A 23,611-nucleotide genomic window follows, 5' to 3' on the forward strand; every position below is an offset into this window, starting at 1 on the left:
TAGAGGTTTGAATCAGATCTTGTGTTATCTGGACCCCAGACAGTTAACGATGTAAAATGGAAACTGGAAAAACTGTTCTAGTTTTGATACCCTTTTCACTTTTTATCCTTTTGTTCCTTGTGATTTTTTCCTGCGTCAACTAGAAAATTAGAAAATTCCAAATATTCACCAGTTTTTAGTACAGACACAAAAGTGTTATTGCAATTACATCAGTCATGTGTTTATCGCGCAGCAGTGAAACAGCCGCTACTTACCTAATCAGAGCTACTCAGGAGGAACTTGTCAAGCACAAAAAGTGATCAAGTAACCTTGATCAAGCCTCAAGTAACCTTGTAATAATTATAATGAAAATGCAGAACTTCTGGTTTAGTCCCAAGTGAGGGAAACATGCATGTGCTTAGTTCCAAGAGCTTCTATATGCTAAGCAGGCTGGCAAGCACTGAAGTGCCTTGTTAAATAAAGCAAGGCCCAAATCTTACACACACACAAAGCACTCCGTGCCTGCCAAGAGAAATTTCATGCACAGTGCTGAACTACACAATTTCCGTTCACTTACAACCCTAATGCTGATAATGCTCAGCTGAAAAGGAAGATAATGCGCTCAAGAGCTCTCAGATCAATGGGTTGGCATGTGAGAATGCCCACCTGTGACCCCAAGTCTCTTCACGTGCTTTCTTTGATCTCCTGCCCTAATACTGCTAAAAAATTCCAGTTTCACTATAAATTTCCTGACTGTAAATAAGAAATTGCAATTTTTTAAATCTGTTGCCCAAAAGTACTACTTCTCACTTTCCAGCATCCCAGTGCACTGGATTTACCAGCCAATACACCTGTCTGAGCACTGCAGACACTCTGGGGCAAGGAAAACTCCTCCTCAGGAATTCCTGAGGTCTCTTCTATCTTGAGTTATTCTACAGTCATAAACCTAGGAACGTCCCCTGCAAACTCCAGCGAGTGAGTACATTTAATCCCATCCCATCCAGCTGCCTTATTTTATTCTGGGCTTGCTCCAATATTTTGTTAAACATCTGGGATTTAACCTAGGCTTCCCCTTTCCCCTGCAGTGCCCCTAGGTTAAAGAGTCTGCATTATTTTTGTTCAAATTCCCTCTAGAAAAATCAGCTTTAATTATTGCATGGTCTTCACTGGAACTTTTTCAACAAGAGGCACTAAGCATTTGCTTCCTGAACTTTACAGTACTAACAAAGGAAATGAACTCTCTGTGGAAGTGGTGCAGCTATGAACACACAGCACTCACAGCTTCATTGCTTCTCTCACTGCACCCTAAATACACATCACAGTTTTTTAATCTCACATGGATTTCTGCATAAGAACAGAGACTTCTCCAGGGATCTTTGCAGTTAATTAGTGTAAGAAATTGCTCTAATTAACAACTCATTCAAAATTTAAAAATACATCCCTTGTAGCCAAAGAATCTGGAGCCACAGAATAGAACAAGTCTGCAAAATAAACATTTTGTGTCTGATAAAGACGCACAAACACATCGATTTTTTTTCTTTCCATTTTAAAGTTGGGCTTTGGGTCTAATTTTTTTTACTTCTTTCACCAATGGTTAATCCACTGCAGGGTGGTTCACAAAGCTATTGCATATTGCATTTAGCCAAACTGCTGTTTGAACGGAGGGTAAAATATGCTGAAGAAAAGCCGTTTGTTTGACAGTACAGCTTTAAGTAAAAAACTGCAAGGCAAGGGGAGGACTTCAATCAGTACAGTGCATTGAGGACACTTTTTTCCAGCATCTACTTATACAAAACCACCAGCTTGTAGCCTCAAAGTCATCATCTTCAGTGGCAGGAATATTTAAAGAAAAGCCAGTACTTTTTAAAAGTGCACACCCTTATAACCCAAAATCTTCCCAGTGGTGTTTTGGACATAACACCTTGAATTCGTTCTGCTAAACTTTGCTATGGCAAATATTTTTCTGGCTTCCTATTAAAGAAAGTAATTATAAAAGCACTGTTGGGAGAGAAGATATAACACCAAGTCTTGAAGAAAGGCTGCACACATTTCTGAATATAGTATCTCAAAATTCACAGCAAAATGAACTGCTGTGAGATAATTTATTAAAACACAGCTTTTGAGAGATCACCTGCTAGAGACAGGCTTCTTATAGGTACAGCAAATCTGAGTCAATATCTGGCACTGATAGGTTCAGCTACTCTGCAGCTACCTTGGCACTTCCAAGATCTAGGAATTTGCATTCCAAAGAGGAACAGAGCTCAACAATATATGCATTAATTTTATTAATGCATCTTCTCTGAGTATACAACATACAGGAATCCCTGTAGACTTCAGTTTTACTTTTTTTAATTGAGATTATATTGCAGTACTCCACAGCACTGTAGAGATGTTTAGTTTTATTATGCTCTTTGAAAGCTATTATTATGTTTGATAGTCATTTAATAATCTGAGGTCATGTAACATCAAGAAGATAGTAAGTAAATTTGCCATGGTAATATATATCTTGCTGGTGCACCAGCAAGATGCTTTGAGGTGAATTGTTTTAGCATGAAAGGAACTAAGGTATATCTTACAAATGTAACCTATACCTTTATTACTCAATGGCAATATTTTATCTGCATTTTAAGCAGAATGAAAAATTAGTGTGCCATTTGCTGTTGAGAGTTCACCTTGTAGACAGAACCTAGGAGATTTGGAGCAGAGATATCCATGATTTTACCCTTAAGGAATATATATAATATTGATAAACATTATTTTACCAAAGGAAAACCCTATGATAGAAACAGATTAGTAAAAAAATATCTTGAAATGGAAGATATTTAAGTATTCACTATCACAATTAGTTAAGTCTTTAATCTCAAAATTTATTAATGGATCTTTTGTACAGAATATTAAAAATTAGTAGAAGCAGAAACGTTAGGTTTTGACTGGGCCTTCTCTCTCTTCCTATGGCCAGAACATATTAGTCCAACTTTTCTAGATCAGAAATTTCCAGCAGCCTGAGGTTATCTCAGTTGATAGAATTTTGATGACATACTGTTATTTTTAATTTTGTGGACAGTTTGTAGAACCTGCCACCTGCCTAAATGTTTAAATGTTTGTTCTTTTAACAGAAACAGCAACTTTTAAATTGAAAAATTTCACTCAGAGCTGATAAAAACTAGGCAATCACTCACTGCATTATCAACTCTTGAAACTGATACAATGTGAACTCATCATTTCTGTACACTGAGCTGGGTAATACAAACTAAACTCCTAAAAAGTCTTTCCAATTACCCTGATTAAATGTGTCTATAGCCATTTTTCAATTTGTGCTGTTTGATGCATATTAAAACCTCAGTTTAGACATGTTACCTTACTGCTTTGGCCTGGTTCCTCCCTCTCTGTCCCATCTCAGACCTGCCACACAAAGCCCTGTAATGCCACTTCACTCTGGTGCTCAGAAAGCATCTTCAGAGGGTTTGCTTTGCCAAAAAAAAAATCAATGGATTGTATCATCCCAGCATCTCCAGCTCTTCACAGACTTCTCATGAGCAGCTTTCAAGCATCTGCTGCACAATAGCTTGAACATAGAACTTGTGCAGGGTGGAAGTGTTTGTCCTGTTCACTTACCGTTCAAGCCAGCCTCACAGTCAGCTTTCCACCCATCTCAAATTTCAGCTGACACATGGCCTCAGAGCACACAATTGCTTTGGAACACTGCCTGCCAGATAGACAAACATTTTGAAGACGCAGGAGTTCTAGCCCTTCTCTTTCAGCCAGTCTCTTTTCAAAAGTTCTTCTTAATGTCTCACCTAGAAGCTTCAGAACTGATTTGCCTTATTGTGTCCATTAGCATTGACCTTTTGGGGGCAAGGTGCAGAAAGAGGATGCATTTCACTGCTGGTGTGGGGTTTGTAAGCCAGAAACATGGACAGCTACAACAGTGTTGGGGCTGATTTGGTTTTGAACACCATAAACTAAACTCTAATTTGGGAAGCCTGCAGCCAAATGAAATATTACCCCTGTTAGCAATCATTTAGTGCAGCCTAGCTGGGGAAAGAGACATAGAAATTATTTGGAAACAAATTTCATGGCTTAAAAATAAAAAAACACCAAACACCAAAACATACACGCCAAGTATTTGGGCACTGACACGTCATAGAGAAGAGAGTCTGGAATAGGAGTGTGTTCCTACCCCACAGATTTTTCATATCAAGGTCAATTTCCTCACCTTTTGAGAAACTTTTAAATCACTTCTGGAAAAAAAATCTGGAGAAAACCCTCTCTGCTCTCCTTCCTAAGCTGTGATTAATTACCATAAGGCTGTGGCAGCCTGACAGTGCTCGGCATTCAGGTAGGCACAAAGTTCCCTCTTTAAAGAAAAGCAGTGTCAACTTGCTGGGCATTTGAAAAACCACCTTCATCACCAGACTTCAACTGCATGGCCGTGTTTACATCTCCACTTCCTACTTCCTTACATTATTTCCATGGCCAATCATCCCACCCCATGGAGCTCAGGCAGGCTGGCAGCTGCTGTGAGTGCAGTACCAGACCAGCAGCTTATGGAGACTGACCACCAACAGGGATATCAATACTGCACACCTGGGACCCACTTGGTGGTGGAAAACAGGAGCAAAAAAGGAAGCATGGCCAAAGCCACCTCCCAGGAAACTCATAAATTCAAATTTTGCAGTTACTCTTGTAACTTCTTTACACAGCAATAGGGACTGAGAGGGGCTATTTCTTCTCCTGCAGAAAGACTACAGCCTTCTGCACAACCCCTCCTGGAACACAAGCCATTGTTCAGCAGATAAGAGAAAATTAGAACTGCATTCACAGCTATTTGTTACTATTTAAGCTAAATAACAGAGAGGGCAGAAGAGAGTCAGTCCCAAATGGTGGCATGTAGGGAAAACCATTCTGCTACATTAAAGATGTGCTTTTAATTAACTTCTCTCTGAATGATTATAATTAAAGATTTTACCACAGGTCTTCTTAGCATAATTACCTTCTATTTCCTTGCACAGTGCACATTCCCAGGAAATGGGAATCAAGATTATTTCTTAATTTAAATACTTCCTCAATTATTTTAAAAGTTATTGCCTTTTAATTGTTTTACTATTGTGATTTTCTCTGTGCTTTTTTGGTCCTTCTCTGATTCTTACAGGCTTTTCCAAGACCTCAGAAATATCTTTCAGATGGTCAGGTGCAATTGTGAGCAGTTAAGAAATTATGGGTTGCATTCTATTATGTTTGGATCCAGAAAAACAAGTTCATAAATAGAGTTACAAACTTATTTTTGGACCTGGGAATAAATGGCTCATTTTTATCAGTGGTGCTGAACATATGGTGTGAATTTTTTCAGTTTTGTTCTGCAGATTGGTGTCTCCTTACTGTTGCATTTGTATGCAGGTCTCAGCAAATAGCCTTGTTGCACATCAGCTGTTGCAGTGTGCACTGAATGCAAAAGATTGAGCAGCTATCCTGATTTATTTGAAGATCAGTGCATTCAGTAGTGATTGCTTGGTTTCCTACAAATATTTCCACTGATAACATGAAGACATATTGGGAACGGGCAATTGGAAAACAGGCCAAGGGGAACAGGCTCCTTCTTCCTCTGCGGTGCACAGATACACTGGGTCACACGTTCCCCATCAGTCTGAGGTTCCCACTGCAGCATGTTATTAGAACAGAAAGCTAGAAGTGGCTGAAGACAGGATTTCATGAAGGAAGGGGGAGAATAATGCACAAAGGAGAAGGATATAAGGCAGAGCCCTGCCCTCTCATATCAGTTCCTGCCAGCTCTGCAGCAGCTTTCAGTATGCAAGATTTCGTTCTGAATTTCCTCCTAACTCTATCTTCCAGCCCAGGGAAAACAAACAGCAATAACCCAAGAACAAACAGTATCATTCATCTTTTCCTTATTCTTATCTCTGATGATGTTATCTTTACACTGAAATATTATCCAGCCAGAGGCAGTCTTTGGAAACCAGAGACACCTTTGAAGCAGCACCCCTTGAGACAAAGCACCAGCATCAAATGGCATTTGTGCTGGTACCAGCTTAACAGGCAGAGTCTCTGGTCCTGGTATCAGAGTCACCGAGCTATCAGTGTTCAGCCCAGCTAAGAAACCATTATCAAAGAGAGTTCCCCACATTCCCTGGTGCACCTGTGTGCACAACACAGCATTGCAGATACTGACCTTCCAGGCACAAGTTCTCATTTAACATTTAAATTCAATATACATGTAAAAAAAAAAAAAAAATCGAAGGCATTTAGAAGTTATGACATTGTGAATCTAATGCCATCTAATGCCTCTATTACAGTCTCCATCACCCCCCAAAAAGGCATTCTATATATGACCATCTACAACAATTCAGCCACCTCTGTAGCTATTGTAATAAAATTCTGATAGCAACTGATGTTAGTAATCCAATTATTGCTAAGTAAGCCACCATATGCCTTTCAGTTTTGTCTTTCTATGTTAAGGAAACCAACAGACAGAGAATGGAGGAAAAAAAAAATTTCCATCCTGTCAGTATTTGGAAGTAAATAAAGAAAAGAGAATTTTCCATAAGTCCCCATTTGGGACTCCAACTCCTCTTTTCTTTCATTAGAATCCCTCCTCAAAATTGAGTATCTGGCTATAACTAGATAAAAAATCACCCTTCTTTGAAATAAACTTTGTGATTTCTGTGTGTGAGCTTTCAAAAAAGGCAGAAAAATTCTGTTTATTTAGACTCCTATTCAGAATAAGACCTTGTTACTGTTGGCTCTTACCAAGAAAGCCTTGAGCATAAGCAGCTTTTGCCAAGAAACACTGAGATCCTTCCTTGTAGAGTAATTCCCAAGCTTTTGGCTGTCTTGTTCCCACAGTGCTTCCTTAGCTGCAGAACTGAATAAAATTGGTTCTGTTTATGTAAGAACAGATATTAATAGGGCCCATGCATGTTTCCACTGCATGCCATGCAAGGACACACAAAATGCCCCATTTAGTTAACTCATAGGTGAAACCTTCTGCTAAGTGGCCACTGAGGTGAGCAGGGGTAAAGCAGAAAGCAGAATTTTCACTGGGGATTGATTCCGGAGGCACAAATGAGGAGTAGAGAGACATAAATCACACTGAAAGTGAATAATAGGTCTAAATTTCAAGAATTTTAAAAGTTTAGCCCTACAGAGCCTACATTCTATGCAGCATCACCTCCCATCTTGCTCAGTACAAGCTGGAGGAAATCTATATTTGCTGCACTAAACAAAGCAAAAAATAAAGTGATACAAATTCAAGAGAGGAAAGGAAGGATGAGCAAGAGGTATCTGAAGAAAAGTTTTGGCAAGGCAGGAGAAGCAAAGTACAACAGTAAGCGCAACTCTGCAACGAAGTGCAGCAATCCCTAACCGCAACTGCATGAGCTGATGTGGCCCCAGGCATACTCTAAACATCCAGCCACCTGTACTCCAAAGATGCCATGTGCCTGTAGAAAAGCCTACCAACACACTACACTCTGGGAGCATCCTAAAATTACTGTGAACAACAGAAATCAGAAGAAATTAGGGCTCATGTGAAAAAGCTTTTGCAACACACTCCACGGTGGAGTAAACCAAGCTGCTATTGTCACATCTCACTTTTAATGAGTCTTTTCTCTCTTCTGGGATTTCTAGGAGCTGCATGTAACTGGTGTCAAGCCTTCCACGTGCTCACACATTGGGCTGTCCAGCTGATGGGCAAGGTCTTTGTTCTGAATGCCTGCAGAGACAGTGCGAGCAGTGCTTCCTGCAGAGGAAGCGCTGTCACTGCCTGGAAAGCAGCTCATGGAGACAGACAACTTGGAGACACGGCAACTCTTCGGCTTCTCAAGAATGACAAGAAGCCAACAAACAATACTTATTTTATATTCAAATCCAAATGAATCCCATCCCAAAGCAAGTGTTTTTAGAATGTTTGAGGAAGATCTCCAGCACACACAGATTTTGAGAATGTATGTTGGCATTCTGTAGGGCAATCCAGGAAACGTAACTTGAGCAGAGCTGGCAGGGAAACCCAGCACTCTTTTACATGCAAGCTCACAGAGCAGATAAAAAGAAAAGATGAGATAGGTTGGAAGAGATTTAAATTCTGAGACAGAATGTGCACTCTGTTGTGGCAAGAAGCGTAAAATAGGTAGCTAATGTAAAAAGGAATCTGGGGAAAAAAACAAAGAGAATGCGGGGGGGGAAGTGCTGGAAAACTGTCTTCACGCTTTCAGATTGATCCTGGCAATATTGTCATAATTTCATCTTTTACCCAATTCTTCTTTCTGGTTGAAAAAGCTAAAATTACCCCACAAATTCACAGAGAAATACTAGTAGTAAGGCTGAGGCCAGACAAGCTAGCTTGGCTTACTTAATTACAAAAATTTTTATGGGGGACCACCAATACTTAATTCAAGAAAAGTAGCACTTATGGAGAATTACAAAAATAATAAGAAATATGAACCACATGAAAAACATAAGCAAAAGGGTCAGATTTTAAAGGATATTTATAACATTTAAAAGTTACAATGGGTATATCTGAGCTGTGCTCAGAAGGCCAGTGTCTAAAAGCATAACTTAACGTGCATGAGCATTTTCAAGTGACGTGTTGGTGAAATCTTCACTTTGCCGTGTTTCTCAGCACCACTGCTTTTGTTCTTTCACCAGCTGTGGGGTATTTTCTACTGAGGATAAAAGCACATCTCTGAGCCTGCATTAATACAAGTAAAGAAACATCCTGGGTCCAAGAGCAACAGTGCACGGGGATGTCTGTCCTTTTCCCCATCTCTTACCCACCAGACACAAGCAAAGCAGAGCTGAGGCAGAGGGCTTAACATTTTCTCTCTTCTTTTTTCACAAGACAAGAACAGTGGGGATTGCTTTTTTAGTTATGCAGTTCTGGATTTAAATCCAATGAGCACAAAGTGATATTAACCACTGGTTCCCCGAGTTCATGCTCACTGAAAGCAGAATGGCATCTGTAAGAACACTGCACTTGCACTGAGAGCATCATTGTGCTGAGAGCCAAGCGGGAAACCAAATCTCTGAGATGTTGTTCTGCTAGTTGAATGAGGCACATTATCAGTCCAGTTCTGGTAAGAAGTTTCATCAAGAATAATAAGTAATTCCCAGAAAAGCCTTATCAAACCTTATCAAACTCATTTCCTACTTTAATGAGTTTGTATTCCTCACTTAAAATCAAGCCTGGCTGAACAACTGCCTTTGACCCACACTGAACAAGCAAAAATCATGTGGTAAAGAGCACTGAGTCAGCAAAAGCTTACCAGAGCTACTGAGACAGCAGGTATGCACTCCAATGCTGCCTTCAGAGGTGAAGGAGAAGAGTCAGAAAAACTTCAGCAGAGATAAAGTAGTTCAGGAATATCTGACTTCTCCAAGGGGAAAAAGAAACCAGTCCTTAAAGCTAATGACTCTTGCAGCTAACTTTGATGGCATCAAAGACTGGAAAACATAGAATACAGTGGCAGCAAAGAGAATCCATCCCTGTGGTATCACTACACGTTACAGAAGAATTTAACCAGCTGGTGAAGAAAAACTTGAAAAGGGATATAGAAACAAAGTATTAAAAAACGCATACATCATACTGAACCATTAATTCAGCCCATTCTGCAGCGTGCCTGTGTCTGCTGGTGCTGCAGTTAATAGAGAGCACATGAAACTCAGAATGCAATTAAGTCTTGGGAGAAGCACAGTTGGAGGCTGTGGCAGTTTCTATGGCAACCTGAAAGGCTCAAGACTAGTAACAGGAGATTAACTTAAAGGCAAGATAAGTACATAAATATAGCTCTCGTTTACCATTTTCTCTGCTTCCAAATGGGCCATGTATTTTCAATTTAGACAATACAGATATGCAGTCAGATGTCCTACTTGCTATTAACTAGGGCAAAAATAGCCTTTAAAAACACCCTGCTATAAAAATTCTGACAATTTCAGAATTGGGCAATCATCTAAACTCCACTAATTAATTCAATCAAAATGGAAAGCACTGAGCTTGAATGCTGCCAGGAGATTAGAACGAGGCTTCAGGATAGAGAACATGACAGCCATAATAAGAGTTTGCTGATGTCAACACGCTGTACGCTTATGAACAAATCCTCTTGACGTGTTTTTCTGGATTATGCCTCAGATCATGTTATAAGTCTCCAAAAGAGGGAGGGCAAGATTAAGAAGAATTTTTTAAGCACTACAGACCTTTTGTCTTTCCTTTTCTCTTTTAAATATTCTCTTCAGTAAGAAAGAATATATCAAAGAAACCTCATCCAATATTTTTCCTGGCACTTTGGAGCTTTTATTCAAAGGTTCAGCTGAGACTGCAGTCACCCTTTTGAACTCCTGTCCACCTTACTTACAAATAATTTTTAAAAAGTCATTAAAGAGAGGCCACATCTCCAGTGCAGTTGGTTGCTCTGAATTTGTTTTACTTCATCATTTAAAAACAACTGGTACTTGCATAGCGCATTGAGGAACACGTATGTATCCAGTGTGAGGAGAACCCTATCAGAACAACTGAAAGCTGTTACATTAGCTAAATTAGTTTAATTAGCAGCCACATTAACAAAATAGCTAGTCTGACATGATTTAACCCTCTCCTGAGTAACACAGATCTCACACTGGCACCGCTGCCCAGCTCAGGGCTGCTCTGCACAGCATCTGTGAGCATCAGATTCGTGAAAGAAAAACAGCACCACCCCTACTACACTATTATTTGGTGAATTAACCCAATGTATGGTTAATTCACAAGGTGTGCCAAGGATCACTGTGGAATAACACACAGCTCTTCGGCTGGCCCGACCATGCCCTCATGCAGTTCTGCTTGGACGGTGAGCATTTTTGGTTGGAATTTGTTGACTTGTTGTCTACTCAAGGAAAGAATGCAGACACCCTGTGAAAATGTCAAAAAGTCACTGTTATGTAATTCAAATACACATTCCACTTCACTGAAGACATTCCAACCTGCCCATGATAATATCTAAGCACCACCTAGAGTGGTGAGGCAGGCATAGCATTATTAAAGGCTGGACTCTATGGTCTTGGAGGTCTTTTCCAAACCTAATGGTTCTGTGATTCTATTCACAATGGAACCTGTGCTCTGCTTCTGCTGTGGTGGGAATTTCCCTGTGGAATGTGCTGAGCAGAAGAAAGCAGTAATCTGTTATTTTTTGCCAAGAGAAGGCTTTGCAGTGACCCAATTATGGCCTTCCGGTACCTGAAGGGAGCCCACAGGAGAAACGGACAGAACCTTTTTACAAGAGCAAGTAGTGATAGGGCAGAAGGGGGAATGGCTTCAAAGTGGAAGGGAACAGGCTTCCCTTCCTAGGGAAAAAAACCAAAACACAAAAAAAAAATCAAAACCAAAAGAAAAACCCATGCTTTGCAACAAGACCTGCAGAATCAGTTTGAGATGCGTTGAAGTAGGGAAGAAATTTTGCCATCCCTCTCTATAAGGAGCAATATACATCACCTCCATCAGTATAAAACCTAATTTAGAGGCAGGTGACTTCTCCTTGCTTTAGTGTCATTTTAGACCAAGAACCAATAGTTTATGATGTGTGAAGTGAGTAGGAGTAGTTAAAATTTCCTCCCATTGGTTTTAATATAACAAGGAACGGGAAATAAAAACCTCTCTGAATAAAAATGAAGAATGTCCCCAGTGCCAAGCATTTGTTCTACTTTGTAACATCAGTGGTTTCTAAGAGGTATATAACACACTGAGCTTCAAGAAGAAGGATTGCTAGAGGGGGCAAAAGAGAAAAGGAAAAGGGAATACCTAAAAACCTTGTTTCCAGAATTACTATTTTGTTCAGAGTGGAAAAGCTGCATCAGGGTGAGATGAGGACGCCACTCTCAGCTTCTTCACTGAAGTGTAGGTTGGTGTCAAAGAATTAATTTTTCCATCTGTTTTCCATTACTTTCTATTTTTTCTCCCTTTCAATAATTGAAAAGCCACAATTGAAAAGTATACAGGGACAGCAGCAACCCTTTAACTCTGAAGTGAATTTTGACTAAAAAAAAGAAATCCAAAGCTATACAAAGATTTCAAAGTAGGAAAGATTACATATTGTAGAATCCATTAAGTGGGAAGAAGTTGAAGAGATCCATCATTCCCCTCAGTATTCTTAGGAGCTGACCTGTCCTGTAATTGAAGTTACCATATTCCACTTTGAAGAGTTTCTTTTCTCTTTCTGGAGTGTTTGTGGCAGTGCCAAGCTCCTGGGGAGAGACAGCTTAATAAGAATATAAAAAGTGCTGCCCTGCTTTGCTGCACATAAATGTCTCCTTATTTTTTTCTTTGATTTTGACTCAATATGAACTTCTCTACATTAAAGAAGTAAAGCAGGCTTCACTGGAGGAAAACATCAGCATAACTTAGAAATGTGTGTCTCAGGTAGAAGTTCTCAGCAAAGGGTTTGAAAACAGAAATCAGAGCAAAGCTTCACAAAGTTACTTGTGTGGGGGTTTTGGTTGGTTGTTTTGTTGGGGTTTTGTTTGGTTGGTTGATTTGGGCTTTTTCTAAATCATGGTTTAGCAGATCCCTAAGCACACTTCGCAGAAACAGCATACCTGTGAATTTTAAGTGTACAAATGAACTAGGCACCTCCCTGTTTTGCTATAATGAAGCAAACTGATTTCATAAAGAATGACAATTACATGGATCTGGATTTGCTGAAGACATCAGAAACAAAGAGACTTTATAAGGAATGACATTTTCATGGATCTGGCTTTAGACTTCATCTACTTATGCTTTCCCTGGTCAGCAAGTGCAATGGCTGTTACCATGAGAATGCAGGGAATAAGAAACACTGGGAAAGAAGTCAACAGTGTTTGCTGCTGCTAATATTTAACTCATGCTCTGGACAGATCCAGAAGGAGATTTTGGTAAAATACACAAATTACTGAGGAGAGAAAGGCTCAACTCGCTGATTATCTAGAACACAACTTGCAGATCTGTAAACACCAGCTTTCACAAGTTCTTTAGGCTTCCAACATGAACTGTGCTTGGTGGTTGCAAAGGATAATTAAACAGATACAGCTCTTTACTGTTCTGCAGTCCATTAATTACTAATTTTAAACAGAGTTTGTCTTTGTCTTCTCCCATCTTCCACCCTAACCAGCATTTTGGTTGAGCTTGGAAGGCATCATGGAATATAAATGATCAGCAAAATAGCCAGGAATTAAACTAAACATTAACAACATCAAAGCAAGAGTTGGAAGAAAAGTAAAGCAGCAGATCAGATGTTTTACCAAGAAAATATTTTGTTCATCCATCATTTCTTGTAATTAAGTGGTAGATTGCTTGCTATACTTTCCTAGTGAAAATATGCAGAAGACAAACATATTTTTATAGCTTCTCTATGATTTTGAGATGCAGTGTTCTCCCTATACCCAAATCCAGCTCACTCTCTATTGTTGCTGTGTGGTCCTCTTGTATTGACCAAGGAAAAAGTTATGGCGGTCAAAGCTATCCATGGAATTCCCAGAGAGTCTGGAAATAAAATTCAAAATCAGGGAACTAAAATGTGTCACAATTTCTTCACTTGATCTCCACTACAACTCTACAAAAATACTAAAGCTATTGTATAAATCACTAATAGACCAAAATACTTCTTTTTTTATTTCTTTTCTCTTTTTTTCTACTTTAAAGTAATTTTTTTTCTTTCAGTGTAGTCCCATTCAGCTTAATGGCTTCGGTGAAGTAAAAGAACACACACAAAACTCCTAAAGTTACAGTGCTTAGGGCTTGTAGAGGACTCCCTACGACATCTTCTGCCCTCCTCTACCTAGACCTCTACTTGTGCAGCTTTCCCACTGCCCTGCCTGCAGGTTTTGCACAGAGACCAGCCTTTTCCTGACCCCTGCCTGGCATAGGCAGAAGAGAGGTCCCAACACTGTCCACCTTGGCAAACCTCAGCCTTTCTCAGCCCCTCCACAGGCAAGAAGGAGCAGAGGCCAGTTTGAAGCTGTAGAAGATCTGGCTCTCTGCCCTGCTCAGCTTCCCATGCATAAGAGCTACCCAAAAGCTGAGCTCCCGTGGCTGCTCTCTCGTGCACCCAGTGACACCAGCAGCTCCCAGGCAAAGTTCCAGTTGCATACTGGAAGCAACAGTGGATCAAACAGCATCAACCCCTCAAGAATTTCGTTTTCCTAGCAGCTTCCAGAAAATCTCAGTCCTGAGCAGCATTCTTTGCAAAACCATCTCCAGGCACAGCTGACTACCCCAGCGCCTGGCAGAACAGCCTAAGGCCCACACTATGATTCCTTTACCAGCCAGAATCCTTGTGAGCACATCTGCAGTCCCCAGGGAATAGGGCAACATCTAATTAAAGCAGATGGTCAGTGAAAATTCAAAGGTCAGGATTAAAATTGCTGGCAGAACCTCGGCTTCAAGCATCCATCTGAATTACCAGCCACAGAAGCCAACCCATGCATGCAAAGCCAACTGCAATAATGTTCCCTTAAATTAAAAATGGTCTTGGAATGCTTTTTTCACTTATTCCTCCCCAGTTTTTTTCCACAGTTTCTTTTAAGAAGATGTATCGGTAAATCAAAGCAACTTGGACTTAACTTTTCTAACTACAGACCCCAGAGAACAGGTGTAGCACACAACTTCACCACACATTTCCTTGTTTCTCATAATTTTTGGCTCAATTGCACTTGTATTTTTACTACAGGCATATTTCATCCCTTTCCTTCTCATAACAGAATAAAGGGGTACGCAGCATTTGATAGTTCTGGAAACTATCTAGCAAAAACGCTGACTCACGAACATGCATTTCCATTTTTACTTGAAGCAAATAAATTAAACCCTGCAGGCTCCACTCTACAGCAGAAAACCAAATAAACTGGGAGAGAGGGAAACTGCATTAGGCTCTAACATGCTAATATCCTTTCAAGATTCAGCCGAGCCTTTCTGCATGCAAGGCGATAAGTGCCAGCCTTATTCTTCTCTCAATTGGCGTTAAGTGCTTAAGGATGTTTGCGTATTTGCTCGAGTAGGTGAAATAAACTAATTAAAGAGGAACAAAGCGGTCTAGGAACTGGCGGGTGTGGGAGAGGCAGCGTGAGGGGAAACTGTGCTTTCAGAACATGCATATTAAATTCACTGTTGCACAGCTCTGGAACTAACTAGAGTTAAATGAACACAATTAACTACTGTTAAAAGAAAAGTTGGATTTTCTTTTTTTTTTTTTTTTTGGCAGTGAATATTTTTTCAGGCTTTTATTTTACTCTACATTTCTTGCCTTTTTTTCTGAAAACATTTCTCACTTCAGACCCAACCTTGCATGAAATGAAAAGACACTAAGGGTTTAAAATAACCCTACTGTTACGGCCAAAGACAAGTCGAAATGCTGAAATATTTGATGCTTATGTATCATAAGCCTTTCAGTACAAATACTTCTTATTTCCCAAGGGCTGATATTCCTGTCAAAGACTTCACTTCTGATGTTTTCTTCAGTAAGTCTTTATCATCAGCAAACAAATCAAATTTCCCAGGCTCACCAAAGAAAAGGAACACAAGAGTGGTAAGAGATTTTATTGGCAGTCCTGCTCAGGTAAGGAAGGTGACACAAGCATAAAATAAAAAAGGCTTGCATTTCATAATGGCTTGGAGGTGAATTCAAACCCTTCCTTCATGCCTCTCTGATATCAATTAATTATCTGAGGAAGGAACAGGTTGATGCTCTGATACACTACAAAAATAGAAATGTACTACCTAATTTTAAGACAGGTTCTCAGAACATATTAAAGGGTTACGCTCAAAGGAAAGAACAGCTCTGGAGTGAGAGAGAACAATGCTGACACCACGTGGAAGAAAACGCTGCTGGCTCCTTCCTCTGCTGCTACCTTGAGATGCCTGAAAACCTTAAGAGTTGGGTCAGGCGTTGTGGTAAATGTTTTAAGCATCAGAGGAAGACCACACAGATCCTCTCAAAGCAGAGATCCGTGTTATTCTGGTGGGTGCACCAGCAGATTAATTACAATCCTCTTCCTTGTAGTGTAGCTGATGCTTGTAAGCAAAGCAACTGGCTGCTGCTGTGAACACATCAGGTATTGCTGCCCTTCACAAACTGCAGATAAACATCCTTAATCTGTAATCCATACAAGTTCTGTGAGTCTATGGCAGGAGCTTTTGATATGCTCCATTCTCAGCCAAACTGAAAATGGGCATTCACAGACTAAGTAACAAAGGTGAGAGCCCACTGAGCTGGTTTCTGCACCCACACTGCCTTCAAAACCATGTTCCAAGCCAGGAAAGTCCTGTATCAGTCACCAGTTTTAGAAAGACCTTCCCTTCTCCCACACTTTATATCCTTATCAAATAACAGCCAGTGATCAGCGTAAGCAGCTCGTGGGACTGCCCAAGCTCTGCTCTTGTGCCACTGACTGAAGTAAAGCCTCAGCATTTCAGCTTGACCAGCTCCCCTCCCCTGTGCTCATGCTGCTTGTTACAGTAAAGCACAGCCAGCGGTGTCCTCATTTGTCACACAGTGCACACCCTCTCCTGCCGAGCTACCCTCCTAGTGCAGCCTTACCCAGGCAAAAAAAACCCCAAAGCTTCCATGTACTGGGGAGGGGAAAGAGAGAAAAGGGAAAGAGGGCAGCACAACCCACCTGGGGGGCTGAAGTGTGACAGCAGGGTCCCAGAGCACTGGTTCAGCAAACCAAGAGAAAGCCCCAGCAATGCTGGAGCAAACACTAAACCAGTGACATTTCCTCCACACCCTGCAGTTGCCCACAAAGGGAGAGCAGGCACATTTGTCCTTTCCAAGTTACAGATCTCCAGTACAAAGGCCGGGCTGCTGCAGATCACAGGCACAGCACAGAAAAGCTCTATTCCTTCCACCCACAGGCAGCAAGGCTCTGGCACTGAACACCTAGAAGGAGTAATGAGTACTCCAGCCACATCTAGTTGAACTGTTTCAAGTCAAACTTCCCCAGCCTACAGCAGATTTTCATCAAATCCTTATACCTACAGTCAGTAACATACTCTGCTCTGCTTTTCCAGTAGAGAAGAAATACATCTTTACAATTTATTGGCCACAATGTTTTTGGGGGTATAGGTCCTACTTTGATCTCTAAGAACGGCATTTTTCATCCAGTCTTCTGGTTTGGTCAGTACCCAAATGGAAAATTAAAATGTAATGTTTAATGGGTCCATATTTTAGCAAATTTACGAAGATTAGGGGAAAGAGTTTTTCTGTGGAATTGGAAATATTAAGAAGTCCTTCTATAATGTAACAGCAATCCCTACAGAAACACTGACAAATCTCCTGGCACTTCACATGGTACATGCAGAACTTGCTATGTTCACACATAAAACCAACTAAAACATACCATTGCTAAGGAAAAAACTTAAATGAAAGAAAGTAATCAACACTTCTACCACTTTAAATTTAGGAAAAATCGTTAAGAGCACAAATAGGAAGTGGAACTATGTTCCCCTATCCAGGAAAAAGTATTTTGACGAGACAATTTAGTCTAACCTGGAAACTTCAGATAATGAGATAATGTCTGGTTGGGTGGTTGTTCATTTGTTCTGAAAGGTTTCAGTTAATTCAACACGAATTGTCATGGGATTAGCAAAGTAAAACTTCAGTTAAATTATTGCTGTCCTCCACATTGAGGAGATTCCAGCTGAGAGACCACAATTCTATTTTATGACAACTTCACATGCGAGTGAGGCACCACATTTCTTTCACTGAACAGAGTTAATGCTGAAACATCCATTTTGTCTTGGAAAAAAGCTAAACCCACAAGATTGACAAAACTCTCCAGACCACAAAAGCCTTCCCAATAAAGCCATAAATTGAGTAGATAAAGTATCCATGAAATATTTAGTTGCACTCTTCTGACCAGCTCCAAACCACACTACAGTTTCAGAATTTCATTCTGAGTTGTCTGTGGTCAACCTGCAAGTCCAGGATACTGTCCAGCTCCACTTCCCCATCCCCCTGGATCTCTGCAATACCTTCATGAAAGGGCTCCAAGATTGTAGAGAGCAGCCTTGCTGATACATAGTGAAGTATGCATAAGAGGACAAAGGAAGAGAAGAGAACAAGAAGTGAGACTCCTTTCCTCAGGGTGTAGGCATTTCTTCTAACCAAACCCATGCTTTAATATGGAGACAAGCAGTGGCTTGTAGGCACCCAGAAAGTCGTGCTCCTGTTTGTTTGCAAGACAAAGGTACTGTGCATAAATCAGGAAGGATTTATCTATGACTTCTGTACAAAGAAAAGACACAGAACAACATTCTTGGACTAGATGCAAAAAAAAAAAAAAAAATCCATGTTCAACTTTTATCTGGAATGTAAAATTCAGAGATGACAAATTGCTATTAGCAAGGTTCATAATTAAATTATACTACAGAAGTTAAGATAATCTTGCACACCTCCAACACAGTTGGTGATATTCCTTGGGTTAAACACAGTTATCTAGAGAGGCCTCAGGTAAAAACAAACAACACGGTGCCTAACCTATTTTTAAAGAATTATTTAAGCCAAACATGAAAATCAGGTTAGTACCACTGCAGCTTTTGAGCTAGGACAGAAGGTTATAGGACAGCTTTAATGCTAGTGAACTCTCAGGAGTGGTGGAGTGGAGGGGGGATAAAATTAAAATTCAAATAAAATGCATTAAGAAAAAAATACAGACACAAAACCCCAGCCTGGCAGGATTTTACAGCATTCTGAGTCTCTTTTAAAGGACAGAAGAAATATATACAACATACAGGAAAATAGGACATGTTAAAATACGTCATGGCTTGGATATAACTTTTTAATCACTATCTTTAGATAGAATTGGTGGCTGTGAATAGTCTGCTATCCAGACCAGGGTAATAGTTCTGAGCTATTAAACTGGTGCCTTTCAAAAACTTGCAAATTCTTCTCCCAGTCTGAATTCTTCTGTTGGTCTGAATAAGCCAGCACACAGAGTAAGTGGGATGGCTCCTGGCACTTTGAGACACTAAGAACTCTGCTCAGAACAATCAATCTGCCCACTTCAGCCCACAAACAACACAACTGAAGGTTAGGTCTTGCCAGCTGTATGGCATGCCTGCCAGATTGGCATGGCTTTAATTTGACAGAGCTCAGGTTAACTTAAAATGTTGAAGTGGAAAACAAAAAAAAAAAAACAAAAAAACAACAAACAAAAAAAAAGACACCCCAACAACAAAATCAGAGCAATTAAGATTAAGTAGTCCAAATGCAAGTATCTGTGTAAAAGCCAATGAAAACAAGTTTCATTTCCAGGATGCAACAAGGGATCTGAGCCAGGTTTGCCATTTCACTTTTTGCTTGTTTTACTGGAAGAAAAACATGGACTTTTAATATGTTTAGTTTGTAAACCTAACTTTGATGTTTCTAGTTTAGTGGACCTTGAGCAATTATTACATTATGAAAGATGAAGGGTACCTATCCAGTGTGCTGCGTTTCCTGCCAAAAATTACATAAACAAGATCAGCCACAGAACACTGAATTCCCTTCTCACCCACAGATGGGACTTCTTTCATAAGCTTACCTCAGAGCAGGAGAGTGCCCCATGGCTATGCCTTGTCTGAGGTTTTATTAAAGAACTTGAAAGGAGCTTTTCAGCAGAATTCTTTCCCACATCACCACAATTCCAGACAGACTGTGACATTTTGCAGAATTAACAGGGAGTGAAGCTGGTTCTAAAACAAAAGCACTGCAAGTGAAAGCCAGGTTTCCTGGCTTCTTTAATACCTTTCCAATTTCTTTTAGCTGCTGATGCTTCCTCTAGCTTTGCAAACAGAAGCAGATCTATTGGGACAGTTAATATTTTGATTTTGTGTGCTCGTTAAAATACTGGTTTCAGAAACTCCCAGAGGTGGTAGTGACATGGGACTTCTTCAGAGAGAAAGGGGAGCTGGGAGTGTGGGCTCCAACACTGTCTTAGTATGAAACAATCCTACGGTTAGATTTGGAGCTGTGTCTTGTGGCATTGAAGCAATATTTTAGAAATATCCTTGTATCAGTATATTCTGTTCTTTTTACCTGCATCTGTATGGGTTTTATTTTCCAAGAAAGCTTCCAAGGAGCATTACAGCCCCAATATTCTGTTTGGGATATGTAATGTGTTCTAAATACTGAATCTGACTTTGTATTAGAAGTCTGCTAGTTTTCCTTAACAGGGATACTTGGAGAAAGAAGCCAGAAGATTAAGGAGTCATAAACACAAACAGCATCATCCACATTTACATGCAGTGCAAATCTCCTCCACAGTCCATCCCTTGACCTGGCACACTGCTGCCAACCTCGTCGTGAGCCACAAGGATCACAAAACTGCACTGTGCAGTATTAAACTGCAGGGTTTGCTATAACATTTCCTTCATGTCTTTTTCCAAAAATCAATTTCAAGTTAAGCAGCAATGATACACCACATCACATAGTGAAAATAAGATTTATATTGACCCTCTCTCTAAACCAGGATTTGTCTGTCGTGTTTCTTCCACCAGGAGGTTTTCAGCAAAGAGGCAAAAAAGGAATCAAAGTGCTAACAATGTTTTAGAAAAGAAAATGCTCAAGGAGAGGCTGGAACATATACAATGAGTTCTAAAAAAGAAGAAAGGGGTTTCAAACCTCTGATTTTGCTTTTCTGCATCACCAATGTATAGACAAACACACACACATAAAATAAAGTGCTTCACTTGGGGAAAAATCCAGTAGCTTTGATCTAACACAGCCTGACATTAATATATTTAAAGTGGAACAGCTTGGGATTTTCTTCTTGACCTTTTGCTTTTGCCCTTGCATTTTTTTCATAATTAGAATTTTAACACGCATGTTTCCTCTCCAGCTTAGGTATATCATGAATATTTACCTTGCTGGCTACAAGCTGAAGTCATTAATTACACTGTGTATAAGCAAATACTTTCCCAGTTCTGGTTTTCAACCTAATGAAACACTTCTGATTACTTGCTGAATCAATTATTGTAACTTTCTTACCTGAAGGCCAGCTGCGTGTCTCTGTGAGAAACAAGGGTTCAGGTCAACAAAAAGCATCTCCTGGTGTTGAAGCAAATACAGCAGGAGGCCATTGTAAAGCCTTTGTTCTTCACAAGCCAAGGGACTGACAGGAATCCTGAGGGAAGAGGAGATGGATTAAGATTAGGAGCTCTCAGATCAGGGGCTAATCATGAGTCACACAGGGAGCCCTCCCAGTACCCAAGACAATTCAGCAAAGCAGAAATTGCTGGGACAGTGACCACCAGAGTTTGGCGTGTTCACAACAGCGGGACCTCCACAGTGACAGAGCCCCAGCTTTGCTGCAATGGTTCACAACACAATGACTCTGTGGCAGCACAGCACAATAGTTAGAACCTGACAGTAGCTCGGACATGAGGTTCTCCAAATCAAGGATGAAAAGGACAGACAAAAAAAAGCCCCATCTGCCACTGGCATTGGGATGGAAAGAGTGGTTTTGTTCTACCTTCATTTATGAAGGTGAACTTTGATGACTAGAATGTCTTATTACCAGAACTCTCTGGGAAAAAAACCTAGTTAACAAACTGCTTCAGTGTATTAATTTATAAATCCACAGACATATCATGCAGTGGAAATTCCAGATATTCCCATTAACCACGTTCAGTTTGGGTTGGGTTTTTTTTTTCTTGCTTGCTCTCCCCAGATTTTTTGGGGTTTTTTTATAAATAATAGTTGAATTTGTACTATCCCTGTCAAGTCAGAATAATTTAATTGAAGGGATTCTTTATACAGGACTCTAATCTCAACCCCTGAAGGACCTGTGACAACAGTTTGGAAGCTTGGAGAGAATTTACATAAATGCTGTGGCCTTAATGGAGCTTCTCCAGCCATGCTGCACCAACTCAGTTCCACCCAGCACAATATTAATATTTAAACAAGAAATTCATAAACTCTGGAGACTAATGTGGAGCATAAATACACCAGTCTTCTGTTTGCCAAATGAGTACATTCATTATTCATTTGCAATTTTAAAATACAAATATACACATTGGACCCAGTCCAATTGCTTTCATTCATGTTCCTCTTTTGTAAATTTACTGTTGTTTCTGTAAGAACTTGAGTTTAGGCTCCTTTTGAAAGCAGAAGGTTTAAGCAGAGTTATAGCTAGGTACAATGTAGAAAGAATTACAGGATGAACCACTGTGTCATCAGCTCCTTCTTTAGGATTAGCTAACATTTCTCTTTCTTGGATTCCTATTTTTCTTGGGACAGACTCAGTTTCTCCACAAAGAACAAGGCTGCTTGTAAAACCTGGTTGACTGAGCAATAGCCTTTGCTGCATACAACAGTCCTAAGAGATTATTCATTGCTTATCCAAACATCAACACCCTCAGCTCACAGGCCAGACAAGCAATACTTTTAGTGCTTTGTCTTCTTTTTCAGCTTCTTTCTTTAGCTTAGACATCTGCTCCCGAATCCACCTCTACCAGCTGTTAACTCCTTACCACTGCACAAGCTGTTCAGGAAGATAAATGGTTCTCAGCCCACTCATTGAGTCCTCCTTTCCCTGATTAGCAGCCTGTGTTTGGGTGCCCAGTTCCCATTTCATCCTAAAACAGATCTAAGCTATAGACTGGGATGAGACAGCTGACTCCAAATATCAATGTTTCATCAGCAGACATTAATGGGTGGCAACAGTTGTGCATTCCAAATATAGAGAATACACTTTTGGTTTTCTCTGCAGCCACCTTCCACAATGATTTTCAATTCATTTTGTAAAATAATCACTTCCTGCCTCCTCAGATACTTCTGCCACTAGCAGAAACTGCATTATTGGGGTGACAGCAAAGGGGAACCAGGTTCCCACACTACTAAATCCAGGCGCATGATCCCAGGAAGAGCAGAGCTACTGAGGCATATTCTGCACTTCCCCATAAAAGCCCTGTAATCTGTTGTATTACAAATCACAGGAGAACACTCACTATGAATAAGAAACGAGTAAAACTTGACCATCAGGAATTAGCTACTGGTTTTCTTGAGTGAGCCTGAACCTTTCAAAGTTGCTTTGCCACATAGCACAGGCTAAAAAGTCCACACAGTCCCCTGCCTTGGCTCTGTCCAGGAGGTCTGCCAAGGTTCCCTGCTGCCACAGGCTTGCTGCAAATTTACAGAAAGAATGAGTCAAAGTGAGTAGAAGCAAACAGCTGGCTGGCTGGAGACCTTGTGCACTCATGCAAGAATTACTTTCTGAGACCAGTACCAAAAATCTCTTTACCAAGATGAAGCATAACAAAGTATCCATGGAAATTTAAATAACATCAGTTGAATCTCTGACAAAAGTATAGCAATACCTTCTCCTAGGCATTTATATATACTAGGAGGACAAAAACAGGAGTTTTCCATGATCCTCTAACTAGACTTTCAATATAATACCTGTGCTAAGCCTTACAATTTTTGTGTTACAATAACAACAGCTACTAATCACCAAGTATGTGCAGTTTAGGCTTACAATGTACAAAGTTTAATATTCTTCTTTTGTGTTCCCAAGGCTCATATTGGTTCCATGTTCCAACTACTGAATATTCCTACTTGGTCACTTCAGTGGAACTATAAGTATGACAGGTTTCCACAAATAAAAGTGCCAAAAGATTGAGATAGGTGATAATCATAGACAG

The 23,611-nt window shown here is 40.2% G+C and overlaps 1 protein-coding gene across 9 annotated transcripts in view; it reads right to left on the reverse strand.

Annotated features, from left to right (window-relative positions):
* The window catches only part of FAM13C (family with sequence similarity 13 member C), a 115,588-nt gene that overhangs the window by 85,177 nt on the left and 6,800 nt on the right, over positions 1–23,611 (reverse strand). For all 9 annotated transcript variants that reach the window (XM_048310511.1, XM_048310510.1, XM_048310515.1 and 6 more), the window contains exon 5: positions 20,958–21,093. In XM_048310511.1, the coding sequence (XP_048166468.1) occupies positions 20,958–21,093 (136 nt within the window). The remainder of the gene's footprint in view (positions 1–20,957; positions 21,094–23,611) is intronic.

The sequence above is a fragment of the Corvus hawaiiensis genome, chromosome 8 (assembly GCF_020740725.1).
Source record: "Corvus hawaiiensis isolate bCorHaw1 chromosome 8, bCorHaw1.pri.cur, whole genome shotgun sequence".
Lineage (NCBI taxonomy): Eukaryota > Metazoa > Chordata > Aves > Passeriformes > Corvidae > Corvus > Corvus hawaiiensis.